The sequence below is a fragment of the Phyllobates terribilis genome, unplaced genomic scaffold (assembly GCF_046119375.1).
Source record: "Phyllobates terribilis strain yellow unplaced genomic scaffold, ASM4611937v1 Scaffold_2__4_contigs__length_985480577, whole genome shotgun sequence".
In the NCBI taxonomy this organism is placed as follows: Eukaryota; Metazoa; Chordata; class Amphibia; order Anura; family Dendrobatidae; genus Phyllobates; species Phyllobates terribilis.
In genome coordinates, this window is record NW_027362762.1 from 120,929,987 (window position 1) to 120,954,122 (window position 24,136).

Here is a 24,136-nt window from a genome sequence, read left to right on the forward strand (position 1 = left end):
CGCATACAAGATTTCTCCCATGCATCCCCACTACTTTGGAACGCTCTACCCCAACACATCAGACTCTGACCTACCGTGGAAATCCTTAAAAGGAACCTGAAGACCCACCTCTTAAGACAAGCCTACAACCCTGCAGTAACAACCGCTCCACCATACCGCTGCACGACCAGCTCTACCCTTACCTACTGTATCCTCACCCATCCCTTGTAGATTGTGAGCCCTCACGGGCAGGATCCTCGCTCCTCATGTACCAGTCGCTGTCACGTTTTGTTCAAGATTATTTTAATTATTTTTGTATGTATACCCCTTTTTGACATGTAAAGCGCCATGGAAGACAGAAAGCACTTACATCGCTCTTTTTCGTTGTATGCAGGGACAACAACAGACAGATCTTTTTCAGGCCGGTCGTGAATACTTGGGAAAGGCTTCTTTTCTCCATTACTGGCAACAAAGAACTTCTCTGCTTCGTGGCGATGTAGATTTGGCATTTTTCTGGCAGTCACATGTGCTATAATTGCAACCTGTTGAAAAACCCCACAAAAAATACAAACAATGTTGAAATATAATAATAGGTAAAAGGATTAATAAGCATATTATATACCGCGAGGAAGATACAGCGGGTGAAATAGAAAATTGGTGTTGTGTTCAATACTTAAGTAATTATATTTCTAAAGGTGCTATTGACATGGAATTCTCACGAGATGTCGGTAACAACCCATCCAATCCACACAGGCAAAGAAATCACAACATAGATGTCCATAAATTATGTGTAATTATGAGAAATGACACAGAAAAAAAATAGAATTAGACTTACCGGTAATTCGGTTTCTAATAACCCACCATGACAGCACACAGCAGGATGTAACCCCACCCTAATAGGGACAGGAAATAGGAAGAGGTTTAAATAGCCCCTCCCACATCCTCCCTCCATTGTTATTACAAAGGACCACAAGAGTATAGATGCTTCAAATTAATTTTTATTTCTACTGATCAAGCTGTCGTAGAAACAATAAGCGAGGGGGAGGGAATTACCCATGCTGTCGTGGAGGGTTACTAGAAACCAAATTACCGGTAAGTCTAATTCTATTTTCTCTAATAACCCCCCACGACAGCACACAGGAGGTATACCAAAGATATTCTAGGGAGGAGCAATAGCCTGAAGGACCTTCCTTCCGAAGGCTAAATCTCCAACAGACATTAGGTCTAGTCTGTAGTGTTTGGAGAAAGTATGAATTGAGGACCATGTGGCAGCTCTGCAAATCTGTTCGATGGATGCCCTGGCTTTTTCAGCCCAGGAGACAGATATCGCCTTTGTAGAATGGGCCTTGAGCTTTGCTGGAGGAGGTAGATCCTGGATCTGGTAAGCCTCCGTAATCGCCCTCTTAATCCAGTTGGCTATTGTGATTTTGCTGCTTTCTTTCCTCTGTTTGGACCTTGTGTATGAACAAATAGGTTCTTCTCTTTCCTGCCTTCTTCTGTTTCCTGAAGATAGTGCAGTACTATTCTCTGAACGTCCAGAGTGTGGAATTCCATCTCTTTTTTGTCTTTTGGGTTGTCACAAAAAGATGGAAGGATTATCTCCTGAGATCTGTGGAAATTTGAGACCACCTCAGGTAGAAATGAAGGGTCAAGTTGGAAAATTAGACGATCTTCCAGGATTCTCAGGTAGGGTTCGTTAACCGAAAGGGCGTGTAGTTCACACACTCTTCTGGCTGTAGTTATTGCCACCAGGAAAGCCGTTTTCCAGGTCAGTCTGTCCAGTCTTATGGTTGATAAGGGCTCAAAGGGTTAACCCTTTCAGAACAATGTTATGGTCCCAGGGGGGGACCAGGTCTGTTACTCTAGGGTGGATGCGGGTGGCTGCTGTCATAAATCTTCTCACGTACTAATGTTCCGCTAGTCTTTGATCGAAGTATGAACTTAACGCCGCTACCTGGACCTTAAGAGAACTAGGTCTGAGACCTTTGTCCAGACCTTCTTGTAAAAAGTCTAGAATCTGAGCCACATCAGCCCTATGAGGGTCTGGGCGAGTGGGTGCACACCATCTTAAGAAGGTTTTCCAAATCTTATGGTAAATGGTGTTCGTTACAGGTTTCCTGCTCTTCTGGAGAGTTTTGATGACTTTCTCTGAGAGGCCTCTTGTTTTTAATATCAGGAATTCAGAAGCCAGGCAGTTAGGTGTAGTCTCTCGGAATCTGGATGGTGAATCGGTCCCTGGAGAAGGAGATCCTTGATGAGAGGAAGGATTAGAGGGGTCTCCACACTATTTGACCCCCCCTGAGCCACTGCGAATCTTAGGAACCTCCGTGAAGTGGATGTATGGGGATGTGGTAATTTGCATCCTGGAGGTCGATTGTGGCCATGACATGGTCCTGTCCTATCAGGGGGACCGTCGACCTGATAGATTCCATCTTGAATCGTTGGCAGTGGATATACTGATTCAGTGGCCTTAGATTGATTATAATTCGGTGTGAGCCATTTGGTTTTTTTTATTAGGAAGAGTCTGGAATAATAACCAGGGATATCACCCCTGAGGACAATAGGTCTGAAAGACCGGATATCAGGGTGGCCTGACGACTCAAAGGAGAGCGGTGTTAACCTTATCCTGTCTGGAGGATAGGAGGAGAAATTTATTTTTACTCCGAACTCAACAACCCTCAGGACCCATGGGTCTGAGCAGATTTCTTTCCACGGAGGGAGAAAATCCGACTGTCCTGACGTCATGGTCTGTTCTGACGTTGGTTTTGGGAGAGAAAAAGATTTTTGCCTCCTCTACCTTTTGGGTAGCTCCATCTTCCTGTTTTGCCATTACCCCTATATTGAGGGGTCTGCTCTTTGGAGGGACGAAAAGGCCTCTTCCTCACATTCCTAGGTTCCGGGAGGGCCTTCTTCTTGTCTGAGGCCTTCTCTAGAAGATCATCTAGGGCTGCCCCGAACATGTATTTCCCCTTAAAGGGGGATGGAACACAACTTCATTTTTGATGCCACGTCGCCGTTCCAGGATTTCAACCATAGGGCCCTTCTTACAGAGTTTGATAGCCCAGATGCTCTTGCCGCCACTCTCATGGATTCTGCAAGGCGTCTGCTAAAAACCCTGTAGCCTTCTGTAGAAGCGGTAGTGATGCCAAGATGTCTTCTCTGGGGAGTGCCTGAAACTAGGTGTTTCTCCAGTTGATCTAGCCAACGAGCCATTGATCGAGCTACGCCCGTAGAGATTGCGTTGGTGCTTAATAGTGTTGCCGAGGTCTCCTATGATTTTCTGAGTAGTCCCTCCATTTTGCGTTTCAAGGGGTCTTTTAATTGAGAGGAATCTTCAAAGGGCAGTGTGGTTTTCTTTGCTACTCGTGCAATTTGGATATCCACTTTTGGGACTTCAGACCAGCATTCTGCCGTCTCATTGTCTACAGGAAATCGATTCCTTAACTCTGTATGGGTATTTAATCTCTTTTCTGGAGATTCCCACTCTTCTAAGACTAAGTCCCTAATACTCTGGTGTATAGGGAACACCAATTTTTTTCTGGAATGTAGCCCCCCCAAACATCTGATCCTGTACGGTTTGGGGCACTTTTTTCTTCCTCAACCTCCATAGTTCTCCTTACTGCCATGAGGAGTTCCTCCAAACTATCTGATGGAAAATAATATCTCTCTCGTTGGGAGTTATCAGGGGTTGGACTTAGTTCACCTTCCTCTGGAAGATCTTCTGAGATATATATCTTCTCTTGAGAGTCTTCCTCCCCTCCCTCAGGCGGGCTAATCTTCCTCTTTTTGGCTGCTGAGGGAGTAGATGTAGAACCCTGACTAGGTGAGGGCGTAGGGAGAGTGACCGAGGCTAAGGAGGATTTGATCTCCTGACGTACAATCCCCTTTATCTCCTCCATTAAGGAAGTTTGTTCCAGCCTGATAATCTTCTCCGTACAGTCCTAGCATAGGGGCTTTCTATGGGAGGACCATAGTTTTTTTTTGTACAGATGGGACATCTGCGTGACGGTTTAACTTTTTCTCCAGATGCAGGTTTCTTGTCCCCCTACAAGAGAGGGGAGAAGGGGAGGGGAGCTATAATCACTATTTCCTGCATCTGGGAGATGGACTACCAGTGCCATACTTACTGGGACTGCACCGGCGCTGGGCTCTACAGATGCAGAGCGAGAAGCTTCAACAGACATGGTTTTGTCCTACCTGCAGATGTCTTCCTGTCCAGGACTCCTTTTATGGGCGACCGGACCAGCGCCTCCCTCTGTTTAGAGGGCTCCTCCCCCGGTATCCAGGTGAAGATTTCTGATCACCGGCGGCATTCCGCTCTTTTTCCCCCATAGCTTTTTGATGTGGTTCACAGTGGAACGCAAACTGCCGGAAGTGATGTCATCCACCGCCCGGCGTCCGACATCACTTCCGGCACCGCGGCGTGCGCTCCACATCCGGGAGCCGGCATCGCCCACGCATCCAGAGGGGGAGGAGATGGACCGGAGAGCTCAGAGAGGCCTCCGGTCAGAAGATCCTGCAGACCTTGCCCGAGAGCGCGGACTGCAGGAGGGGGGTCCCGAATCCAGAGGAGACGGGAGCAGCGCCCTGAGGAGGAGAGGTAAAGACCGCTCGATCCTCCGCTGCCCGGCTAGTAGCTTTCCCCCAGTGCCTGTCCCCGGCCCAGCACACCGGGGATGACCTCTTCATCCCTGATAGGGACAGGAAATAACACTGGAGGGACTATTTAAACCTCTTCGTATTTCCTGTCCCTATTAGGGTCGGGTTACATCCTCCTGTGTGCTGTCGTGGGGGGTTATTAGAGAAAAGTATTGAACACATGAAGAAAGAGGTGCAAAAAGCCATGGAAAGTCATGACACCAACTGAAATCTATCAGAAATTAGAAAGCAATCCTGCCACTTAGTTAGAAATAATATCAGCTGGTTCAACTGATGGTCTATAAAAAGGTATCTCATTACCAAGGTGAAACACAAGAAACATCTCATGATGGGTAAAACCAGTGAGCTGTCTCAAGACCTTTGCAACCTTATTGTTGCAAAACATACTGATGGTATTGGTTACAGAAGAATTTACAAACTACTGAAGGTTCCAGTGAGCACTGTTGGGGCCATAATCCGGAAGCGGAAAGAACATAATTTCACCATAAACCAGCCACGACCAGGTGCTCAGTTTTCAGACAAAGGAGTGAAAAGAATTATCAGAAGAGTTGTCCAAAAGCCAAGGACCACGTGTGGAGAGCTACAGAAAGACCTGGAACCAGTAGGTACAACTGTTTCAAAGAAAACTATAAGTAATGCACTCAGCCTCCATGATCTGTATGCACACTCTCCACGCAAGACTCCAAGACGCGTTTACAGTTTGCTCAACAACATTTAGACAAGCATGTGAAATACTAAGGGAATATAGTCTGGTCACATGAGACCAAAACTGAACTCTTTGAATGCCATAATGCACACCATGTTTGGAGGCCAAAGGGCACGGCATATCACCCCAAAAAACATCATACCAACAGTGAAGTTTGGAGGTGAGAACATCTTGGTGTGGGGCTGTTTTTCAGCATACGGCACCGACAAACTTCATATGATTGAAGGAAGGATGAATGGACAAATACCGAGTCATTCTTGAAAAAAAATCTGCTGCCATCTACCAGGATGATGAAGATGAAACAAGGGTGGACATTTCAGCAAGACCATGATCTTTAACACACAGCCAAGGAAACTCTCAATTGGTATCAGAAAAAGAAAATATAGCTGCTGGAATGGCCCAGCCAATCACCTGACCTGAATCCAATAGAAAATTTATGGAAGGAACTAAAAGGTCAGAGTTCATAGAAAGAGCCCACATACCTTCAAGATTTGAAGGGTGTTTGTGTGGAAGAATCATTCACACCTGAGCAATGCCTGCGTCTAGTTTCTCCATACAGGAGGCGTCTTTAAACCAGGGCTGTGGAGTCGGAGTCGGTGTTCATTTTGGTGGAGTCGGTATAAAATGGACCGACTCCAACTCCTAAAACATATAATAAATTGGGTACAGTAGTACAATGCAGTTTGTGGGGAATATTTTTTCCAAAGAATTTGGGCAAGTTATGAAATGTGCTATAAATGTCTGTCCTATTCCTGATCTAAGGGTCTAGACCAGGGGTCTCAAACACGCGGCCCGCGGGCCGCATGCGGCCCCTGAGGCTGCTTTATGCGGCCCGCAGGCACAGACCCCTTGATGATCCCGACCTGGTCCAGGAGGAGCCGCCGACAGCAGCGCTGCATTGCCGCACAGAGACTGTTTCCCAGCACTGCATTTCCAATGCCAGCCGCTGGCCAATCAGAGGCCAGCAGCTGATATCTGCGTGTCGGCGCAGCGAGTATGACGTCATTGCCATATGCAGATGTCAGCTGCTGGCCTCTGATTGGCCGGCGGCTGACATTGAAAATGCTGTGCTGGGAGACAGTCTCTGTGCGGCAATGCAGCGCTGCTGTCGGCGGCTCCTCCTGGACCAGGTCGGGATCGTCAAGGGGTCGGACTCTGTGGTGCCTGCGGGCCACATCTGCAGGAAGGCCGCCGAGGGAACGGAGGACAGGTGAGAATCATCTTTTTTTTTTTCTATTTTATGTGTGTGAAGAACAGCACAGGGGGCACAGAGCCAAAAGAGGGGACCTGGATGGGGCACATAGCCACAAGAGGGGACCTGGATGGGGCACATAGCCACAAGAGGGGACCTGGATGGGGCACATAGCCACAAGAGGGGACCTGGATGGGGCACATAGCCACAAGAGGGGACCTGGATGGGGCACATAGCCACAAGAGGGGACCTGGATGGGGCACATAGCCACAAGAGGGGACCTGGATGGGGCACATAGCCACAAGAGGGGACCTGGATGGGGCACATAGCCACAAGAGGGGACCTGGATGGGGCACATAGCCACAAGAGGGGACCTGGATGGGGCACATAGCCACAAGAGGGGACCTGGATGGGGCACATAGCCACAAGAGGGGACCTGGATGGGGCACAGAGCCACAAGAGGGGACCTGGATGGGGCACAGAGCCACAAGAGGGGACCTGGATGGGGCACAGAGCCACAAGAGGGGACCTGGATGGGGCACAGAGCCACAAGAGGGGACCTGGATGGGGCACAGAGCCTCAAGATGTGGACCTGGATGGGGCACATAGCCACAAGATGGGGACCTGGATGGGGCACATAGCCACAAGAGGGGACCTGGATGGGGCACATAGCCACAAGAGGGGACCTGGATGGGGCACATAGCCACAGGATGGGGACCTGGATGGGGCACATAGCCACAAGAGGGGACCTGGATGGGGCACATAGCCACAAGAGGGGACCTGGATGGGGCACAGAGCCACAAGAGGGGACCTGGATGGGGCACATAGCCTCAAGATGTGGACCTGGATGGGGCACATAGCCACAAGAGGGGACCTGGATGGGGCACATAGCCACAAGAGGGGACCTGGATGGGGCACATAGCCACAGGATGGGGACCTGGATGGGGCACATAGCCACAGGATGGGGACCTGGATGGGGCACATAGCCACAGGATGGGGACCTGGATGGGGCACATAGCCACAAGATGGGGACCTGGATGGGGCACATAGCCACAAGAGGGGACCTGGATGGGGCACATAGCCACAGGATGGGGACCTGGATGGGGCACATAGCCACAAGATGGGGACCTGGATGGGGCACATAGCCACAAGATGGGGACCTGGATGGGGCACATTGCCACAGGATGGGGACCTGGATGGGGCACATAGCCCCAAGATGGGGACCTGGATGAGGCACATTAGTACAAGATGGGCGCCAGGATGGGGAACGTTGCCACAGGATGGGGACCTGGATGGGGCACATAGCCACAGGATGGGGACCTGGATGGGGCACATTAGTACAAGATGGGGACTTGGATGGGGAACATTACTACAAGATGTTTTCCATTATTACTATATGATGCTAATTGTAAGACAATATTACTGTATGTGGCCAATTGGGGGAAATAAAATTGTAAAAAAAATAAAAAATAAAATAAAGCATGAAAAAATATTGGGCACTAAAAATGCTGTTTTATATGTAAACTAAAGTAAACACAAAAAAGTGCACGTTTATTATCGCCACATCCATAACGACCCAAGCCATAAAAAAATAAACACGGCAAAAATGTTCAAAAGGTGTATACAAAAAAAATGGTATCACTAAAAATGTCACATTGAACAAAGAATGCGGCCCCCCAAATTCAAATTGTTTCCATGTGCGGCCCATATACCCAGCCGAGTTTGAGACCCCTGGTCTAGACTTTTAGTTGAGATGAATCTGTGCTACAGTAAATTTATCACTAAAACATGAGCTGTGTATGAGGGAGTCTGAGTCAGTGTCATGGAAATTGAGGAGTTGGAGTCGGAGGTTTGGCTTACCGACTCCACAGCCCTGTTTTAAACTAACATCACCAAAGACTTTTGAACGAAGCGTGCAATAAATTTCAGTAAGCGTGTTCAATACTTTTTCCCTGGGTCATTTCTCATTATTTCACATAATTTATGGACATCTATGGTGATTTCTTTACCTGTGTGGATTGGATTGGTGAGAATTTCACGTCAATGGCACCTTTAGAAATATATTTACTTATAAAATTGGTGATATGTAAAATACGGAGGAGCTGAAACAGAATAAAACAATATCCTCTAGCGCTGCACATCTGTATCAAGTGATAGACCGCACTAATGACATCGCATTCACACATCCCTACCAGGAAACGGAACCCAAGAGGTATGTGCAGACTCAATGTCATCAACATCGCTCACCTCCCGCATAGAAGTGAATGGCGCTGTGCAACTTCTGCTCGCACAGTATTAAAATAAAGGATTTACTCTTGTTTTTCCCCAGAAACAGCACCCTTATTGTACATGGGCCGTGTCAGCTATTGCCGCTCACCACACTTCACTTGGATTGAATCCTAGACACAACCCACTAACATCTCCTCACCCATTTTTATAATCTTAGACACATAATCTAACATAGAATTATCACACATACAAATGGGGTGCTGTCAGAAATTTTCCTATATATATTTATAGCGAATCTCTATATAGAAACTCAGTAGTGAAAAAGGCTCAGGGGAAAGGAGAGGGCAGAGTTAGGCAGGTGACTCGTGGTCTGTGTCAGACTCATTTCTGAGAGGCTTAGTGACGATATATCCACTGTACACCCACATTGTGCCTTAGGGAACGTACTATTAATATGACATCTGTAGGACACAATCACTATTTACTTCCTGAAACTTGATATCATAAGTATAAGCCGACACTGAGAAAAGCAAAAAGAAAAATGGTGAGAAGCGGATCTCTGCCTGCAGCGCAGCCCGACTGGCCGGGAGCAGCGACCATTTAGTCAATTGTCTGAATAATTAATATAGCGACTAACACCCCGATTCATCAAAGCTGTTCTGCCAGAACACTGGAGTAAATTGCTTTAAAAAGTCAAAATATTCTTGAATTGCCAAAGCTGCAGAAAAATTAGTCAACTTCTGGCGTTTTCAAGCCAGTTCCGACAAAGTGGGCGCAGGCGGGAAGACGCAGGGGGGAGACGACGACGACGGACGGGCTCAGGGGTCGGGGGGAGACGACGGACGGGCGCAGGGAGGGTGGGGGTGGGAGGACGACCGAGGGGCGCAGCGAGGGTGGGGGTAGGACGACCGAGGGGCGCAGCGAGGGTGGGGGTAGGACGACCGAGGGGCGCAGCGAGGGTGGGGGTAGGACGACCGAGGGGCGCAGCGAGGGTGGGGGTAGGACGACCGAGGGGCGCAGCGAGGGTGGGGGTAGGACGACCGAGGGGCGCAGCGAGGGTGGGGGTAGGACGACCGAGGGGCGCAGCGAGGGTGGGGGTAGGACGACCGAGGGGCGCAGCGAGGGTGGGGGTAGGACGACCGAGGGGCGCAGCGAGGGTGGGGGTAGGACGACCGAGGGGCGCAGCGAGGGTGGGGGTAGGACGACCGAGGGGCGCAGCGAGGGTGGGGGTAGGACGACCGAGGGGCGCAGCGAGGGTGGGGGTAGGACGACCGAGGGGCGCAGCGAGGGTGGGGGTAGGACGACCGAGGGGCGCAGCGAGGGTGGGGGTAGGACGACCGAGGGGCGCAGCGAGGGTGGGGGTAGGACGACCGAGGGGCGCAGCGAGGGTGGGGGTAGGACGACCGAGGGGCGCAGCGAGGGTGGGGGTAGGACGACCGAGGGGCGCAGCGAGGGTGGGGGTAGGACGACCGAGGGGCGCAGCGAGGGGGGGGTAGGACGACCGAGGGGCGCAGCGAGGGGGGGGGTAGGACGACCGAGGGGCGCAGCGAGGGGGGGGGTAGGACGACCGAGGGGCGCAGCGAGGGGGGGGGTAGGACGACCGAGGGGCGCAGCGAGGGGGGGGGTAGGACGACCGAGGGGCGCAGCGAGGGGGGGGGTAGGACGACCGAGGGGCGCAGCGAGGGGGGGGGTAGGACGACCGAGGGGCGCAGCGAGGGGGGGGTAGGACGACCGAGGGGCGCAGCGAGGGGGGGGGTAGGACGACCGAGGGGCGCAGCGAGGGGGGGGGTAGGACGACCGAGGGGCGCAGCGAGGGGGGGGGTAGGACGACCGAGGGGCGCAGCGAGGGGGGGGTAGGACGACCGAGGGGCGCAGCGAGGGGGGGGTAGGACGACCGAGGGGCGCAGCGAGGGGGGGGTAGGACGACCGAGGGGCGCAGCGAGGGGGGGGTAGGACGACCGAGGGGCGCAGCGAGGGGGGGGTAGGACGACCGAGGGGCGCAGCGAGGGGGGGGTAGGACGACCGAGGGGCGCAGCGAGGGGGGGGTAGGACGACCGAGGGGCGCAGCGAGGGGGGGGGTAGGACGACCGAGGGGCGCAGCGAGGGGGGGGTAGGACGACCGAGGGGCGCAGCGAGGGGGGGGGTAGGACGACCGAGGGGCGCAGCGAGGGGGGGGTAGGACGACCGAGGGGCGCAGCGAGGGGGGGGTAGGACGACCGAGGGGCGCAGCGAGGGGGGGGTAGGACGACCGAGGGGCGCAGCGAGGGGGGGGTAGGACGACCGAGGGGCGCAGCGAGGGGGGGGTAGGACGACCGAGGGGCGCAGCGAGGGGGGGGTAGGACGACCGAGGGGCGCAGCGAGGGGGGGGTAGGACGACCGAGGGGCGCAGCGAGGGGGGGGTAGGACGACCGAGGGGCGCAGCGAGGGGGGGTAGGACGACGGACGGGCGCAGCGAGGGGGGGTAGGAGGACGGACGGGCGCAGCGAGGGGGGGTAGGAGGACGGACGGGCGCAGCGAGGGGGGGTAGGAGGACGGACGGGCGCAGCGAGGGGGGGTAGGAGGACGGACGGGCGCAGCGAGGGGGGGTAGGAGGACGGACGGGCGCAGCGAGGGGGGGTAGGAGGACGGACGGGCGCAGCGAGGGGGGGTAGGAGGACGGACGGGCGCAGCGAGGGGGGGTAGGAGGACGGACGGGCGCAGCGAGGGGGGGTAGGAGGACGGACGGGCGCAGCGAGGGGGGGTAGGAGGACGGACGGGCGCAGCGAGGGGGGGTAGGAGGACGGACGGGCGCAGCGAGGGGGGGTAGGAGGACGGACGGGCGCAGCGAGGGGGGGTAGGAGGACGGACGGGCGCAGCGAGGGGGGGTAGGAGGACGGACGGGCGCAGCGAGGGGGGGTAGGAGGACGGACGGGCGCAGCGAGGGGGGGTAGGAGGACGGACGGGCGCAGCGAGGGGGGGTAGGAGGACGGACGGGCGCAGCGAGGGGGGGTAGGAGGACGGACGGGCGCAGCGAGGGGGGGTAGGAGGACGGACGGGCGCAGCGAGGGGGGTAGGGGGACGGACGGGCGCAGGGAGGGGGGTAGGGGGACGGACGGGCGCAGCGAGGGGGGGTAGGAGGACGGACGGGCGCAGCGAGGGGGGTAGGAGGACGGACGGGCGCAGGGAGGGGGGTAGGGGGACGGACGGGCGCAGGGAGGGGGGGGTAGGAGGACGGACGGGCGCAGGGAGGGGGGGGTAGGAGGACGGACGGGCGCAGGGAGGGGGGGTAGGAGGACGGACGGGCGCAGGGAGGGGGGGGTAGGAGGACGGACGGGCGCAGGGAGGGGGGGTAGGAGGACGGACGGGCGCAGGGAGGGGGGCAGGAGGACGGACGGGCGCAGGGAGGGGGGGGTAGGAGGACGGACGGGCGCAGGGAGGGGGGGTAGGAGGACGGACGGGCGCAGGGAGGGGGGCAGGAGGACGGACGGGCGCAGGGAGGGGGGGGTAGGAGGACGGACGGGCGCAGGGAGGGGGGGGGTAGGAGGACGGACGGGCGCAGGGAGGGGGGGGTAGGAGGACGGACGGGCGCAGGGAGGGGGGGGTAGGAGGACGGACGGGCGCAGGGAGGGGGGGGTAGGAGGACGGACGGGCGCAGGGAGGGGGTGACAGATGGAATTACTGCCGGCTCAGACTACACTGGCTCTGTTTCAGTTACTATGGAGACACAGTCTGCACAGGAGCTGCGTACACATTACGCTACGATATTTTTTCCCACATCTATCTGTACAGTTAGCAGCACAATATCTGAAGCCGCTGCTGTGTATGTGCCAACATCTACATGCCCAACGTGTGACCGTGACTCACCAGGACGAGCAGGACCGCGGCCAGAGCAGCCAGCAGCTGCAGCAGATCACACAGGCAGCAGAGCATGATACCCGCACCATGCCCGTCCTCACACAGCTAAAGCCGAGCGCTGTCAGCAATGTCTACAGCCCGGAACCACTGTCTTCCGGTACCCAGCAAACACCAGCGCTGCATCTGCCGGAACCTATAGCACAGTTACACCTATGCGGAAGTGAGGCTGTCAACGTTCTACTGCAGGCTCTGATTCAAGAGCGAACCGCTCATCCTCGCCGCTAGTCCAGCTGCTTGCCAGGAGCGCCACCGTGCGTCCGGAGGCAGTATAGCGGCTCCAGCATTTTCTGCTCGTGTAGCACATATGGAACACGGCGCTGTGCGGAGCTGGACATCCCCCAATAATCACTGCCAGACATGGGAGCCTCAATGTTCTGATCGCGTTCAGTAAAAGCACATGGAGTCTCAGTGTTAGGAGCGCCTCACTGGCCCCATCCTATGGGGGGATAGTGCATCATTAACCCCTTCCTGCACTTTCGTTTTTTCCTCCTAGAACTTTTTTTTGGGTTATTTTGCAGGAAGAGTTTGTAGCTGTGAATGACACCATTCACTTTACTATTATTGTACTGAAAATCAGGGGAAAACATGACAAGGGAGGGAAATTGGTGAAATAAAATGCAATTCCACCAATTATTTTTGCGTTTCGTTTTTATGTTATTTGTGCTGTAGAAATGTCTGAGAACCGTGATTCTCCGGCTCGGCGCGGTCACCGCCAGACCAGACTTTGGAGGGTTTTTTATACTTTAGTGTCTAAAAATAAAGTCAGGACTAGGAAAAGTTTCCCATCGCCATTTTCTGAGGTCTGTAACTTGTTTCTTTCTCGGGGGATGGATCTGGCGAGGGATGGTTTTGTACTCGGCGGGCTGACGTTGTTATTGGGACCATTTGGGGCATAAATGGTTTTGATCACTTTGTATTGCAATTTTTGGGAGGGGTGCGGAGACCGTAAAATGACAATTCTGGATTTTCCATTCTGTACGGGTTCATTAATGTTATATTTTCATATATCGGACGTTTAAGGATGAAAAATACCAGATATGTTTATAGTATCCGAAAAGGCAACAAAAAAACATTGTATTGCTTCTGGCTACTAGGAGCTCAGAAGGAATATACTGACTTAGGCCTTCATTCACACGTCCAGTTTTTCCATGTACGAGAACAACGGACTGATTATTCTGGTCAGAGTATGATCAGAGTATGGTCCAAGTGTCATCCCATTTTCTCATACATGGAGAAATAAAAAAAACACTTTCCACCTTCTCCTTCCTGGCAGTTCATGAAAATCAGATCTCACTCTGATGTCGTCCAAGTGCGGGCCGCTTTTCTCACGGACCCATAGACTTGCAATGCCGATTTTGATCTGACACTCGGAGCAATATCGGACATGTCTCTGTGATTTTTTCCTCACCTCTCGTGTGAATGAGGACTTATACAGAATCAGGGTTTTTGTGGGTTGCGTGCACTCTCGCTCCTCAGGGCGATGGACGACAGCTTGGGGATACGTACATATGTATATATAATGGCCGATAGATCAGCACCCCGAGGGGCTGGAGGAGGCGGGGGGATCACTTCCCTCATATATACTCTGGACTCAGTCTGCAGTATAGTCTTTCAGCCCTCGTACTACCTAAACACTAGAATACTAGCTGTTTTGGCTACTAGAAAAAATTTGAAGAAAAAAATGTGTTTATGTCGCCGTTTTCTGAGATCCGTAACATTTTTTCTTCTGTGGATGGAGCTCTGTGAGGACCTGCTCTTCTGTGGATGGAGCTCTGTGAGGACCTGCTCTTCTGTGGATGGAGCTCTGTGAGGACCTGCTCTTCTGTGGATGGAGCTCTGTGAGTACCTGCTCTTCTGTGGATGGAGCTCTGTGAGGACCTGGTCTTCTGTGGATGGAGCTCTGTGAGGATCTGCTGTTCTGTGGATGGAGCTCTGTGAGGACCTGCTCTTCTGTGGATGGAGCTCTGTGAGGACCTGCTCTTCTGTGGATGGAGCTCTGTGAGGACCTGCTCTTCTGTGGATGGAGGTCTGTGAGGACCTGCTCTTCTGTGGATGGAGCTCTGTGAGGACCTGCTCTTCTGTGGATGGAGCTCTGTGAGGATCTGCTCTTCTGTGGATGGAGCTCTGTGAGGACCTGCTCTTCTGTGGATGGAGGTCTGTGAGGACCTGCTCTTCTGTGGATGGAGGTCTGTGAGGACCTGCTCTTCTGTGGATGGAGCTCTGTGAGGACCTGCTCTTCTGTGGATGGAGCTCTGTGAGGATCTGCTCTTCTGTGGATGGAGCTCTGTGAGGACCTGCTCTTCTGTGGATGGAGGTCTGTGAGGACCTGCTCTTCTGTGGATGGAGGTCTGTGAGGACCTGCTCTTCTGTGGATGGAGCTCTGTGAGGACCTTCTCTTCTGTGGATGGAGCTCTGTGAGGACCTGCTCTTCTGTGGATGGAGCTCTGTGAGGACCTGCTCTTCTGTGGATGGAGCTCTGTGAGGACCTGCTCTTCTGTGGATGGAGCTCTGTGAGGACCTGCTCTTCTGTGGATGGAGCTCTGTGAGTACCTGCTCTTCTGTGGATGGAGCTCTGTGAGGACCTGGTCTTCTGTGGATGGAGCTCTGTGAGGATCTGCTGTTCTGTGGATGGAGCTCTGTGAGGACCTGCTCTTCTGTGAATGGAGCTCTGTGAGGACCTGCTCTTCTGTGGATGGAGCTCTGTGAGGACCTGCTCTTCTGTGGATGGAGCTCTGTGAGGACATGCTCTTCTGTGGATGGAGGTCTGTGAGGACCTGCTCTTCTGTGGATGGAGCTCTGTGAGGACCTGCTCTTCTGTGGATGGAGCTCTGTGAGGATCTGCTCTTCTGTGGATGGAGCTCTGTGAGGACCTGCTCTTCTGTGGATGGAGGTCTGTGAGGACCTGCTCTTCTGTGGATGGAGGTCTGTGAGGACCTGCTTTTCTGTGGATGGAGCTCTGTGAGGACCTGCTCTTCTGTGGATGGAGCTCTGTGAGGATCTGCTCTTCTGTGGATGGAGCTCTGTGAGGACCTGCTCTTCTGTGGATGGAGGTCTGTAAGGACCTGCTCTTCTGTGGATGGAGGTCTGTGAGGACCTGCTCTTCTGTGGATGGAGCTCTGTGAGGACCTTCTCTTCTGTGGATGGAGCTCTGTGAGGACCTGCTCTTCTGTGGATGGAGCTCTGTGAGGACCTGCTCTTCTGTGGATGGAGCTCTGTGAGGACCTGCTCTTCTGTGGATGGAGCTCTGTGAGGACCTGCTCTTCTGTGGATGGAGCTCTGTGAGGACCTGCTCTTCTGTGGATGGAGCTCTGTGAGGACCTGCTCTTCTGTGGATGGAGGTCTGTGAGGACCTGCTCTTCTGTGGATGGAGCTCTGTGACGACCTTCTCTTCTGTGGATGGAGGTCTGTGAGGACATGCTCTTCTGTGGATGGAGCTCTGTGAGGACCTTCTCTTCTGTGGATGGAGCTCTGTGAGGACCTGCTCTTCTGTGGATGGAGCTCTGTGAGGACCTGCTCTTCTGTGGATGGAGCTCTGTGAGGACCTGCTGTTCTGTGGATGGAGCTCTGTGAGGACCTGCTCTTCTGTGGATGGAGCTCTGTGAGGACCTGCTCTTCTGTGGATGGAGCTCTGTGAGGACCTGCTCTTCTGTGGATGGAGCTCTGTGAGGACCTGCTCTTCTGTGGATGGAGCTCTGTGAGGACCTGCTCTTCTGTGGAGAGCTGATGGTTTTATTAGTACCATTGTGAGCTACATATGATTGTGTGATCGCTTTTCATTGCATTTTTGGGGGACTGAAAATTGACAGTTCTGGCGATTCTGTTTTTTTTTTCTTTGCTTTATGATATTTACCGTACACGTTAAACAGTTTTTAACTTGATAGATCGGACTATAACCAGACTATTTTATGGGCGTGGCGATACCAAATATGTTTATTTTTAAACTGGGTAAAAGAGGGGGATTCAGATGATTATATGTTCTTGATAGTTCTCTTTATTTTTTAGCGTTCTTGCAAGACTTGAACTTGTGATCATATAATTGCTTGTTCTACATAGTATGTCAAGAAAATGATAGATATTGTAGATAGATAGTGTAGCTAGATATTGTAGATAGATAGATATGAGATAAATAGATACTGCTGTACAGTGTGAGAGATAGATATGATACACAGAACAGTATGTGATAGGTAGGAGATGGCTAGACAGACAGATGTATAGATGGATGATGGACAGACCTCAGACACCAGCGGATAGCATGGATTCCCTTGCACTGTGTTGTGGCGACGCAGTTCCTGCTTGTGTCCAGCAGAGGGAGCAGTGCGGCGCAGGATATGTTTCCAGGCAGCAGCACACGTGCGGTGACTTCCTGTGAGCCGCCGCGGCCGCTGTGTCTGCACAGTACATGTAGCGCCTCCACATACATGTCCTCTCCTCACCCGCATGTTCTCTGCTGCTGACACATGTTGAAAGTGAAGAGATGGCTGCCGGATACAAGTGAGTGACCACCTGCAGCGTTACACGGGGAGTCTGTGCTGGGCATGATGTGGGCGCACAGGGCAGGGTACAGCGAGAAGGGGGTCTGTGCCAGTAATGACTGATAGGTCAGAGGTAGGCAGTGCCTAACATGGCCCCTACTGACTGCAGCCCCCCCACAGTCCACATTGCTGCTGCACCCAGTGATGCCACAAATAGTAAGTTTTCAGACCCCAAATCCTCGGTCCTGGGATGATGTCTCATGTAGATCTCCAATTATAGGCTATGTGCCCATTCTGCATCTCCCTGGCAGAAAAAAAACGCATGCGGATTGTACATGCGTTTTCCTGCCAGGGACATGTGGATGTGAAGCGCTTTCCAGGCGATTTTAGCATCACTTGAAAAGTGCTTGACATCTCTGTCACACTATATAAATCCATGCAAACAGCATGGATTTATATAGTGTGACCCGAGAGAATGTCAAAAAATAAAAAATAAACCTATACTTACCCTCCGATGGCCCCCGGAGACTTGCTGCGCTCCTGTGCTGGCTGCCGGCATCTCGCGGTACACTGTACTGAAGGTCGTTCAGTCCTGCGCAATCTGTAGGCTAGCACAGAGAAGGAGTCCGGGGGCCGTCGGAAGGTGAATATAATCTTTATTTTTTATTTTATTCTTTTTTTTCACAGGTTCTATGGTACCCGGGTCCGGAGGAGAATCTCCTGTCCTCCACACCCGGGTACCATCTGCACATTAGAACGCGCCAATTACGCAAGTACAGATGCAGTCTTGCGGAATTGGCGTGTTCTAATGCAAGTCAATGGCGGCAAAAATGCAGCGCTTCCGCAAAATAATTGGTAGTGCTGTGTTTTTTTCCGCAATGATAATCCGCAGCGGAAATTTCCGCAGCATGTGCACAGCGCAGCACAGCACATGCGAATTATCATTGGGGGACATGGCAGGCCTTCTACCATGCGTTTTTTAAGCATTTCTACGGCGTTTTTGCCACTGCGGAAACGCTTAAAAAACTCATCGTGGGCACACAGCGGCAAAAACGCTGCAGAAACGCTTAAAAACGCATGGTAGAAGGCCTGCCATGTCCCCCAATGATAATCCGAATGTGCTGTGCACATGCTGCGGAAATTTCCGCTGCGGATTAGGCTGAGTGCCCACGTAGCGTTTTACAAGCGTATATGCTGCAGAATTTCACAGCATAAATGCTTGGGAAACGCTTGTTAATCCGTCCCCCATGGTCCCCAATGACAAGCCGCAATGTCAATGCCCATCCTGCAGATGTTTCCGCAGCGTTTATGCTGCGCTCAAAAATCCGCAGCATGTCCATTAATTTTGCGGACACGCAGTGTAATCGCCGCCATTGACTTGCATTGAAACGCATAATATCCGTGTCAGTAAATTTGTACACACGGATATTATGCGTTTCTATGTGCGGATGGTACCCAAGTCTGGAGGAGAGGAGACTCTCCTCCAGACCTGGGTACTATAGAAACTGTAAAAAAAAGAATTTAAAATAAAAAAATAAAGTTTATACTCACCTTCCGATGTCCTCCCGGTGTTTTGTCTGCTCCGTCCGGTCTCTTGCAATGCTCGCGCTGTTGTGAAGGACCTGCCATGACGTCAATGAGTCATGTGACCCATCACATGGCTCAATGACGTCACCGCAGGTCCTTCACAACAGCGCGAGCCGCCCAACACACCGGACGCAGCGGAGATAACACCGGGAGGACACCGGAAGGTGAGTATAAACTTTATTTTTTTATTTTTTCCCATTCTTATTCTTTTTTTTTAACTAACTTTGTCACACTACTATAAATCCATGCTGGTTGCATGAATGTATATAGTGTGAACAAGTTGTCAAGCACTTTCCAAGTGATGCTAAAATCGCTTGGAAAAGCGCTTGATAACCTGCATGCAGAAATGCATGCAAAGACGCTTGACAAACGCTTCTACCTGGCGGGAAAAACGCATGTAAAAAACGCATGCGTTTTTCCTGCCAGGGAGAAGCGTAAAAAATATGCAGCATTTCTGCATCGTGGGCACATAGCCTTATCATTGCGGAAAAAAACGCAGCACTACCAATTATTTTGCGGAAGTGCTGCGTTTTCGCCGCCATTGACTTGCATTGGAATGCGCCAATTCCACAAGACTGCATCTGTACTTGCGTAATTGGCGCGTTCTAATGTGCGGATGGTACCCGGGTGTAGTGGAGAGGAGGGGCTCATCCACACCCAGGTACCATTAAAAAAACTGTAAAAAAAGAATAAAATAAAAAATAAATGTATACCTACCTTCTGGCGGCCCGCGGTGCGCTCCTCCTTGCTTCCCGGCACTTCGCGATGGAATGAAGGACCTGCGCTGACATCAGTCATGTGACGGGTCACGCGACGCTGATGTCGGCAGGTCCTTCAGTGTACCGCTGCTGGCAGCCGGGACCGAGCGAGTCAAGACAGCGCGGGCCATCGGGGGGTAAGTATATATTTATTTTTTTACATTCTCTCGGGTCACACTATATAAATCCAAGCCGTTTGCATGGATTTATATAGTGTGACCAAGTTGTCAAGCACTTTCCAAGTGATGCTAAAATCGCTTGGAAAACGCTTGTCAACCCGCATGCGGAAATGCATGTGAAGAACGCTTAACGTCCGCTTGTCCCTGGCAGGAAAACGCATGTACGATCCGCATGTACAATCCGCATGCGTTTTTTTCTGCCAGGGAGCTGCAGAAACGCTCAGGAAAAAATCCGGAGCATTTCTGCATCGTGGGCACATAGCCTTAAGGGAACCTGTCATGTCCTGCTGTGACGAGCGGCTCCCCGCGCACGTGCTGTGTGTAGTTCCCAACTTCACTGTGCGCAGCCACTCATCACAGCGCATGCGCGGCTCCCAGATCAACAAGTGCGTCTGGCCAATATACACACTGCGCAAGCGCGGCATAGTGACGTCAGCATAAACCGGGGACAGAATTCAAATGGCGTGGGCAGCGCCAGCCCTGACTAAATGCGAGGAATCACACCTCTATGACTAAACGAGCAGGTATGATATAAACATATAAACTTCTTTTTACACATGATATTAGCACCGATTTTAATGAAAAAAGCGTGTTAGTGATGCACACTGCATCACTAACAACGCAATGGGGGCTGTGTAGATACTACAAAGGACAGGACAGGTTCCCTTCAAGTGATACAATCGTTACATGTTGTGCAGCCGCAGAGGATTTATACAGGGTGATGGAGTTGGTATAAAATGGACCGACTCCGACTCCTAAAATATATAATAAATTGAGTACAGTAGTTCAATGCAGTTTGTGGAGAATATTTTTTTCATAAGAATTTGGGAAAGTTATGAAATGTCCTATTCCTGATCTAAGGGTCTAGACTTCTATCCCTTAGACATGAGCCGTGTATGAGGGAGTCGGAGTCGTGGAGTTGATGTCATAGAAATTGAGGAGTCGGAGGTTTGGCTTACGGACTCCACAGCCCTGGATTTATATGCAGAAAATCCTTGTTGGATACAAAATGTGTCCCATATTTCAGCTTTTTTTTTTGCAGATAAGCCGTTTTGTAGTGAAATCTGCCAATATGGAGGTCACAGAGGGGCTGCCTGCTCGGGATGCTTCTCTATAGATTCCACCGGAGCTCTTCATGTATCTTAATGGCCGTCATGTATTTCCCCTACAGTGGTGACTGCAGGTTGCCACATCCCGTGGTTAAAATTGGATGTTTGTTGAAAAAACTCTTTAAACCCCTTTAAAGGGGTTGTCCAGGCTTGGGGAACACATCTGCAGTCTCTGTCTTACTGCAGATTTGTGACTCCACACACTGCACACTATGAGGATTCTCCAGTTCACGTTCGGAGTAGACGTGCCCGGCCTCGCTCAATACACTCGTATGCAAATCACATACGTGCAGTCACTTACCCACCGGCTCCTGGAGAATCCTGATACTGCTCGCTGTGAGGATTCACAAGTCTGCAGTTACATAGAGTAACTGCAGACTTAAAGGGAACCTGTCGTTTGAAAAAAAATGCTATTAACCTGCAGATATGGGATTAATAGCATTCTGAACCTGCCCAGCACCTGCACTTAGGGGGCTCCTAAATGCTGGCGCCAGGCAGGTTCAGAACACTATTAACCTGCAGATTAACTCCATATCTGCAGCGTTTTTTCACTTGACAGGTTCCCTTTGAGGACAAATTTTTCTCTTCTTCTTTTTTTTTTTTTTTCTCCCCTCACTTTCATTTTTTTTGGCATCAATCTATAGTTTTAATGATACCATTTTGGGGTACGTACAATGTTTTGATTGCTTTTTAATGCATTTTTTTAGAGGGAAAGGGAGGTGATCCAAACTAACTTAAATTCGGCCATTTAATTTTTTTTTTTTCCGTTTTGACATTCACCTTACTGATAAACATTCATATTTTATTATTTTGGGTAATTTCTCACTCGGCATGTACAACTATGTAATTGTTTTATTTTTTACATTTTATTATTTGCTATTGAGGAAAAAAGACAATTTAAAACTTATGGTATATAGTTTTTTTTTTGTATATACAGTACAGACCAAAAGTTTGGACACACCTTCTCATTTAAAGATTTTTCTGTATTTTCATGACTTTGAAAATTGGACATTCACACTGAAGGCATCAAAACTATGAATTAACACATGTGGAATTATATACTTAACAAAAAAGTGTGAAACAACTGAAAATATGTCTTATATTCTAGGTTCTTCAAAGTAGCTACCTTTTGCTTTGATGACTGCTTTGCACACTCTTGGCATTCTCTTGATGAGCTTCAAGAGGTAGTCACCGGAAATGGTCTCCCAACAATCTTGAAGGAGTTCCCAGAGACGCTTAGCACTTGTTGGCCCTTTTGCCTTCACTCTGCGGTCCAGCTCACCCAAAACCATCTCGATTGAGTTCAGGTCTGGTGACTGTGGAGGCCAGGTCATCTGGCGTAGCACCCCATCACTCTCCTTCTTGGTCAAATAGCCCTTACACAGCCTGGAGGTGTGTTTGGGGTCATTGTCCTGTTGAAAAATAAATGATGGTCCAACTAAACGCAAACCGGATGGAATAGCATGCCACTGCAAGATGCTGTGGTAGCCATGCTGGTTCAGTATGCCTTCAATTTTGAATAAATTCCCAACAGTGTCACCAGCAAAGCACCCCCACACCATCACACCTCCTCCTCCATGCTTCACGGTGGGAACCAGGCATGTAGAGTCCATCCGTTCACCTTTTCTGCGTCGCACAAAGACACAGTGGTTGAAACCAAAGATCTCAAATTTGGACTCAACAGACCAAAGCACAGATTTCCACTGGTCTAATGTCCATTCCTTGTGTTCTTTAGCCCAAACAAGTCTCGTCTGCTTGTTGCCTGTCCTTAGCAGTGGTTTCCTAGCAGCTATTTTACCATGAAGGCCTGCTGCACAAAGTCTCCTCTTAACAGTTGTTGTAGAAATGTGTCTGCTGCTAGAACTCTGTTTGGCATTGACTTGGTCTCTAATCTGAGCTGCTGTTAACCTGCGAATTCTGAGGCTGGTGACTCGGATAAACTTATCCTCAGAAGCAGAGGTGACTCTTGGTCTTCCTTTCCTGGGGCGGTCCTCATGTGAGCCAGTTTCTTTGTAGCGCTTGATGGTTTTTGCAACTGAACTTGGGGACATTTTCAAAGTTTGCCCAATTTTTCAGACTGACTGACCTTCATTTCTTAAAGTAATGATGGCCACACGTTTTTCTTTACTTAGCTTCTTTTTCTTGCCATAATACAAATTCTAACAGTCTATTCAGTAGGACTATCAGCTGTGTATCCACCAGACTTCTGCACAACACAACAGATGGTCCCAACTCCATTTATAAGGCAAGAAATCCCACTTATTAAACCTGACAGGGCACACCTGTGAAGGGAAAACCATTTCCGGTGACTACCTCTTGAAGCTCATCAAGAGAATGCCAAGAGTGTGCAAAGCAGTCATCAAAGCAAAAGGTGGCTACTTTGAAGAACCTAGAATATAAGACTTATTTTCAGTTGTTTCACACTTTTTTGTTAAGTATATAATTCCACATGTGTTAATTCATAGTTTTGATGCCATCAGTGTGAATGTACAATTTTCAAAGTCATGAAAATACAGAAAAATCTTTAAATGAGAAGGTGTGTCCAAACTTTTGGTCTGTACTTTATATATTTTTAAATATTTTTAATGCCTTTTTAATTAGTCCTCTTAGGTGATTTTATCCTGTGATCATTTGATCGCCTATAAAATACACTGCACTACTATAGTATTGTAATGTATTGTGAAGTTGCCGATTTCCTATGAACCCCAGCCACAGGCTGAACTTCTCAGGGCGTCTGACTCGGCAGTCACTGTGGCCCCCGACTTCTATGGCAGTTCATCGACACCCTGCGATTGTGTTGAACAGGGAAAGGGCAATGGTCGTCAGTAGTGAAGGTCACCATGTTAAAGCTTTTTACATTCTGCTGTGACTCTTGGCGGCAGCATTTAAAAGGTTAACCTGTTGCGACCTGAGCTGGCTCTAATCGTATCGGTTACACTTGGGGGGCCTCGATCCTGAGCCTGATCCATAGAACAATGGCAGCGGTCACCAAAAGCTAAGGGGAGTTTCACAGGGAGCAAGCCGCTACCAGACATCCCTGGCGCTGATATATCTCCCATGAGAGAAAAAACATTGGGCAAATTCCCATTTCTTTTCTCGGCTGCCATCTCCCATAGCCATTAGATAGTCAGCCCACATGCCTGATTGTGCGCTCCCACCTTTGTTTTTATATGCTTATGATGGTAATTCAGCATTAATCAGCTCAGTCATGTTGAGTTAAAGGAATTTTACCCAAGTTTAAAGTAAAGATTTCACAGCACAAACTGTTTAGATTATTAAATAGATCTTAGACCTGATGAGGCTGGTGTACTCACTTTGAAAATCCATGTCAGAATGTCTGACATCCTTTTTCGTCTTATCGCCTAAACGCCA

General features: G+C 50.7%; 2 protein-coding genes across 2 annotated transcripts in view; one reads left to right on the top strand and one right to left on the bottom strand.

Annotated features, from left to right (window-relative positions):
• ALG5 (ALG5 dolichyl-phosphate beta-glucosyltransferase) overlaps positions 1–12,871 on the bottom strand; it is a 31,124-nt gene extending 18,253 nt beyond the window's left edge. Inside the window, exons 1-2 of the mRNA XM_073662560.1 lie at positions 12,609–12,871; positions 350–521 (exon numbers count right to left, since the gene is read on the bottom strand). Of these exons, the coding sequence (XP_073518661.1) occupies positions 350–521; positions 12,609–12,674 (238 nt within the window). The 5' untranslated portion in view covers positions 12,675–12,871. The remainder of the gene's footprint in view (positions 1–349; positions 522–12,608) is intronic.
• Positions 12,872–16,962: 4,091 nt separating this feature from the next.
• The window catches only part of EXOSC8 (exosome component 8), a 29,922-nt gene continuing 22,748 nt past the window's right edge, over positions 16,963–24,136 (top strand). Inside the window, exon 1 of the mRNA XM_073662563.1 lies at positions 16,963–17,150. Within this exon, the coding sequence (XP_073518664.1) occupies positions 17,134–17,150 (17 nt within the window). The 5' untranslated portion in view covers positions 16,963–17,133. The remainder of the gene's footprint in view (positions 17,151–24,136) is intronic.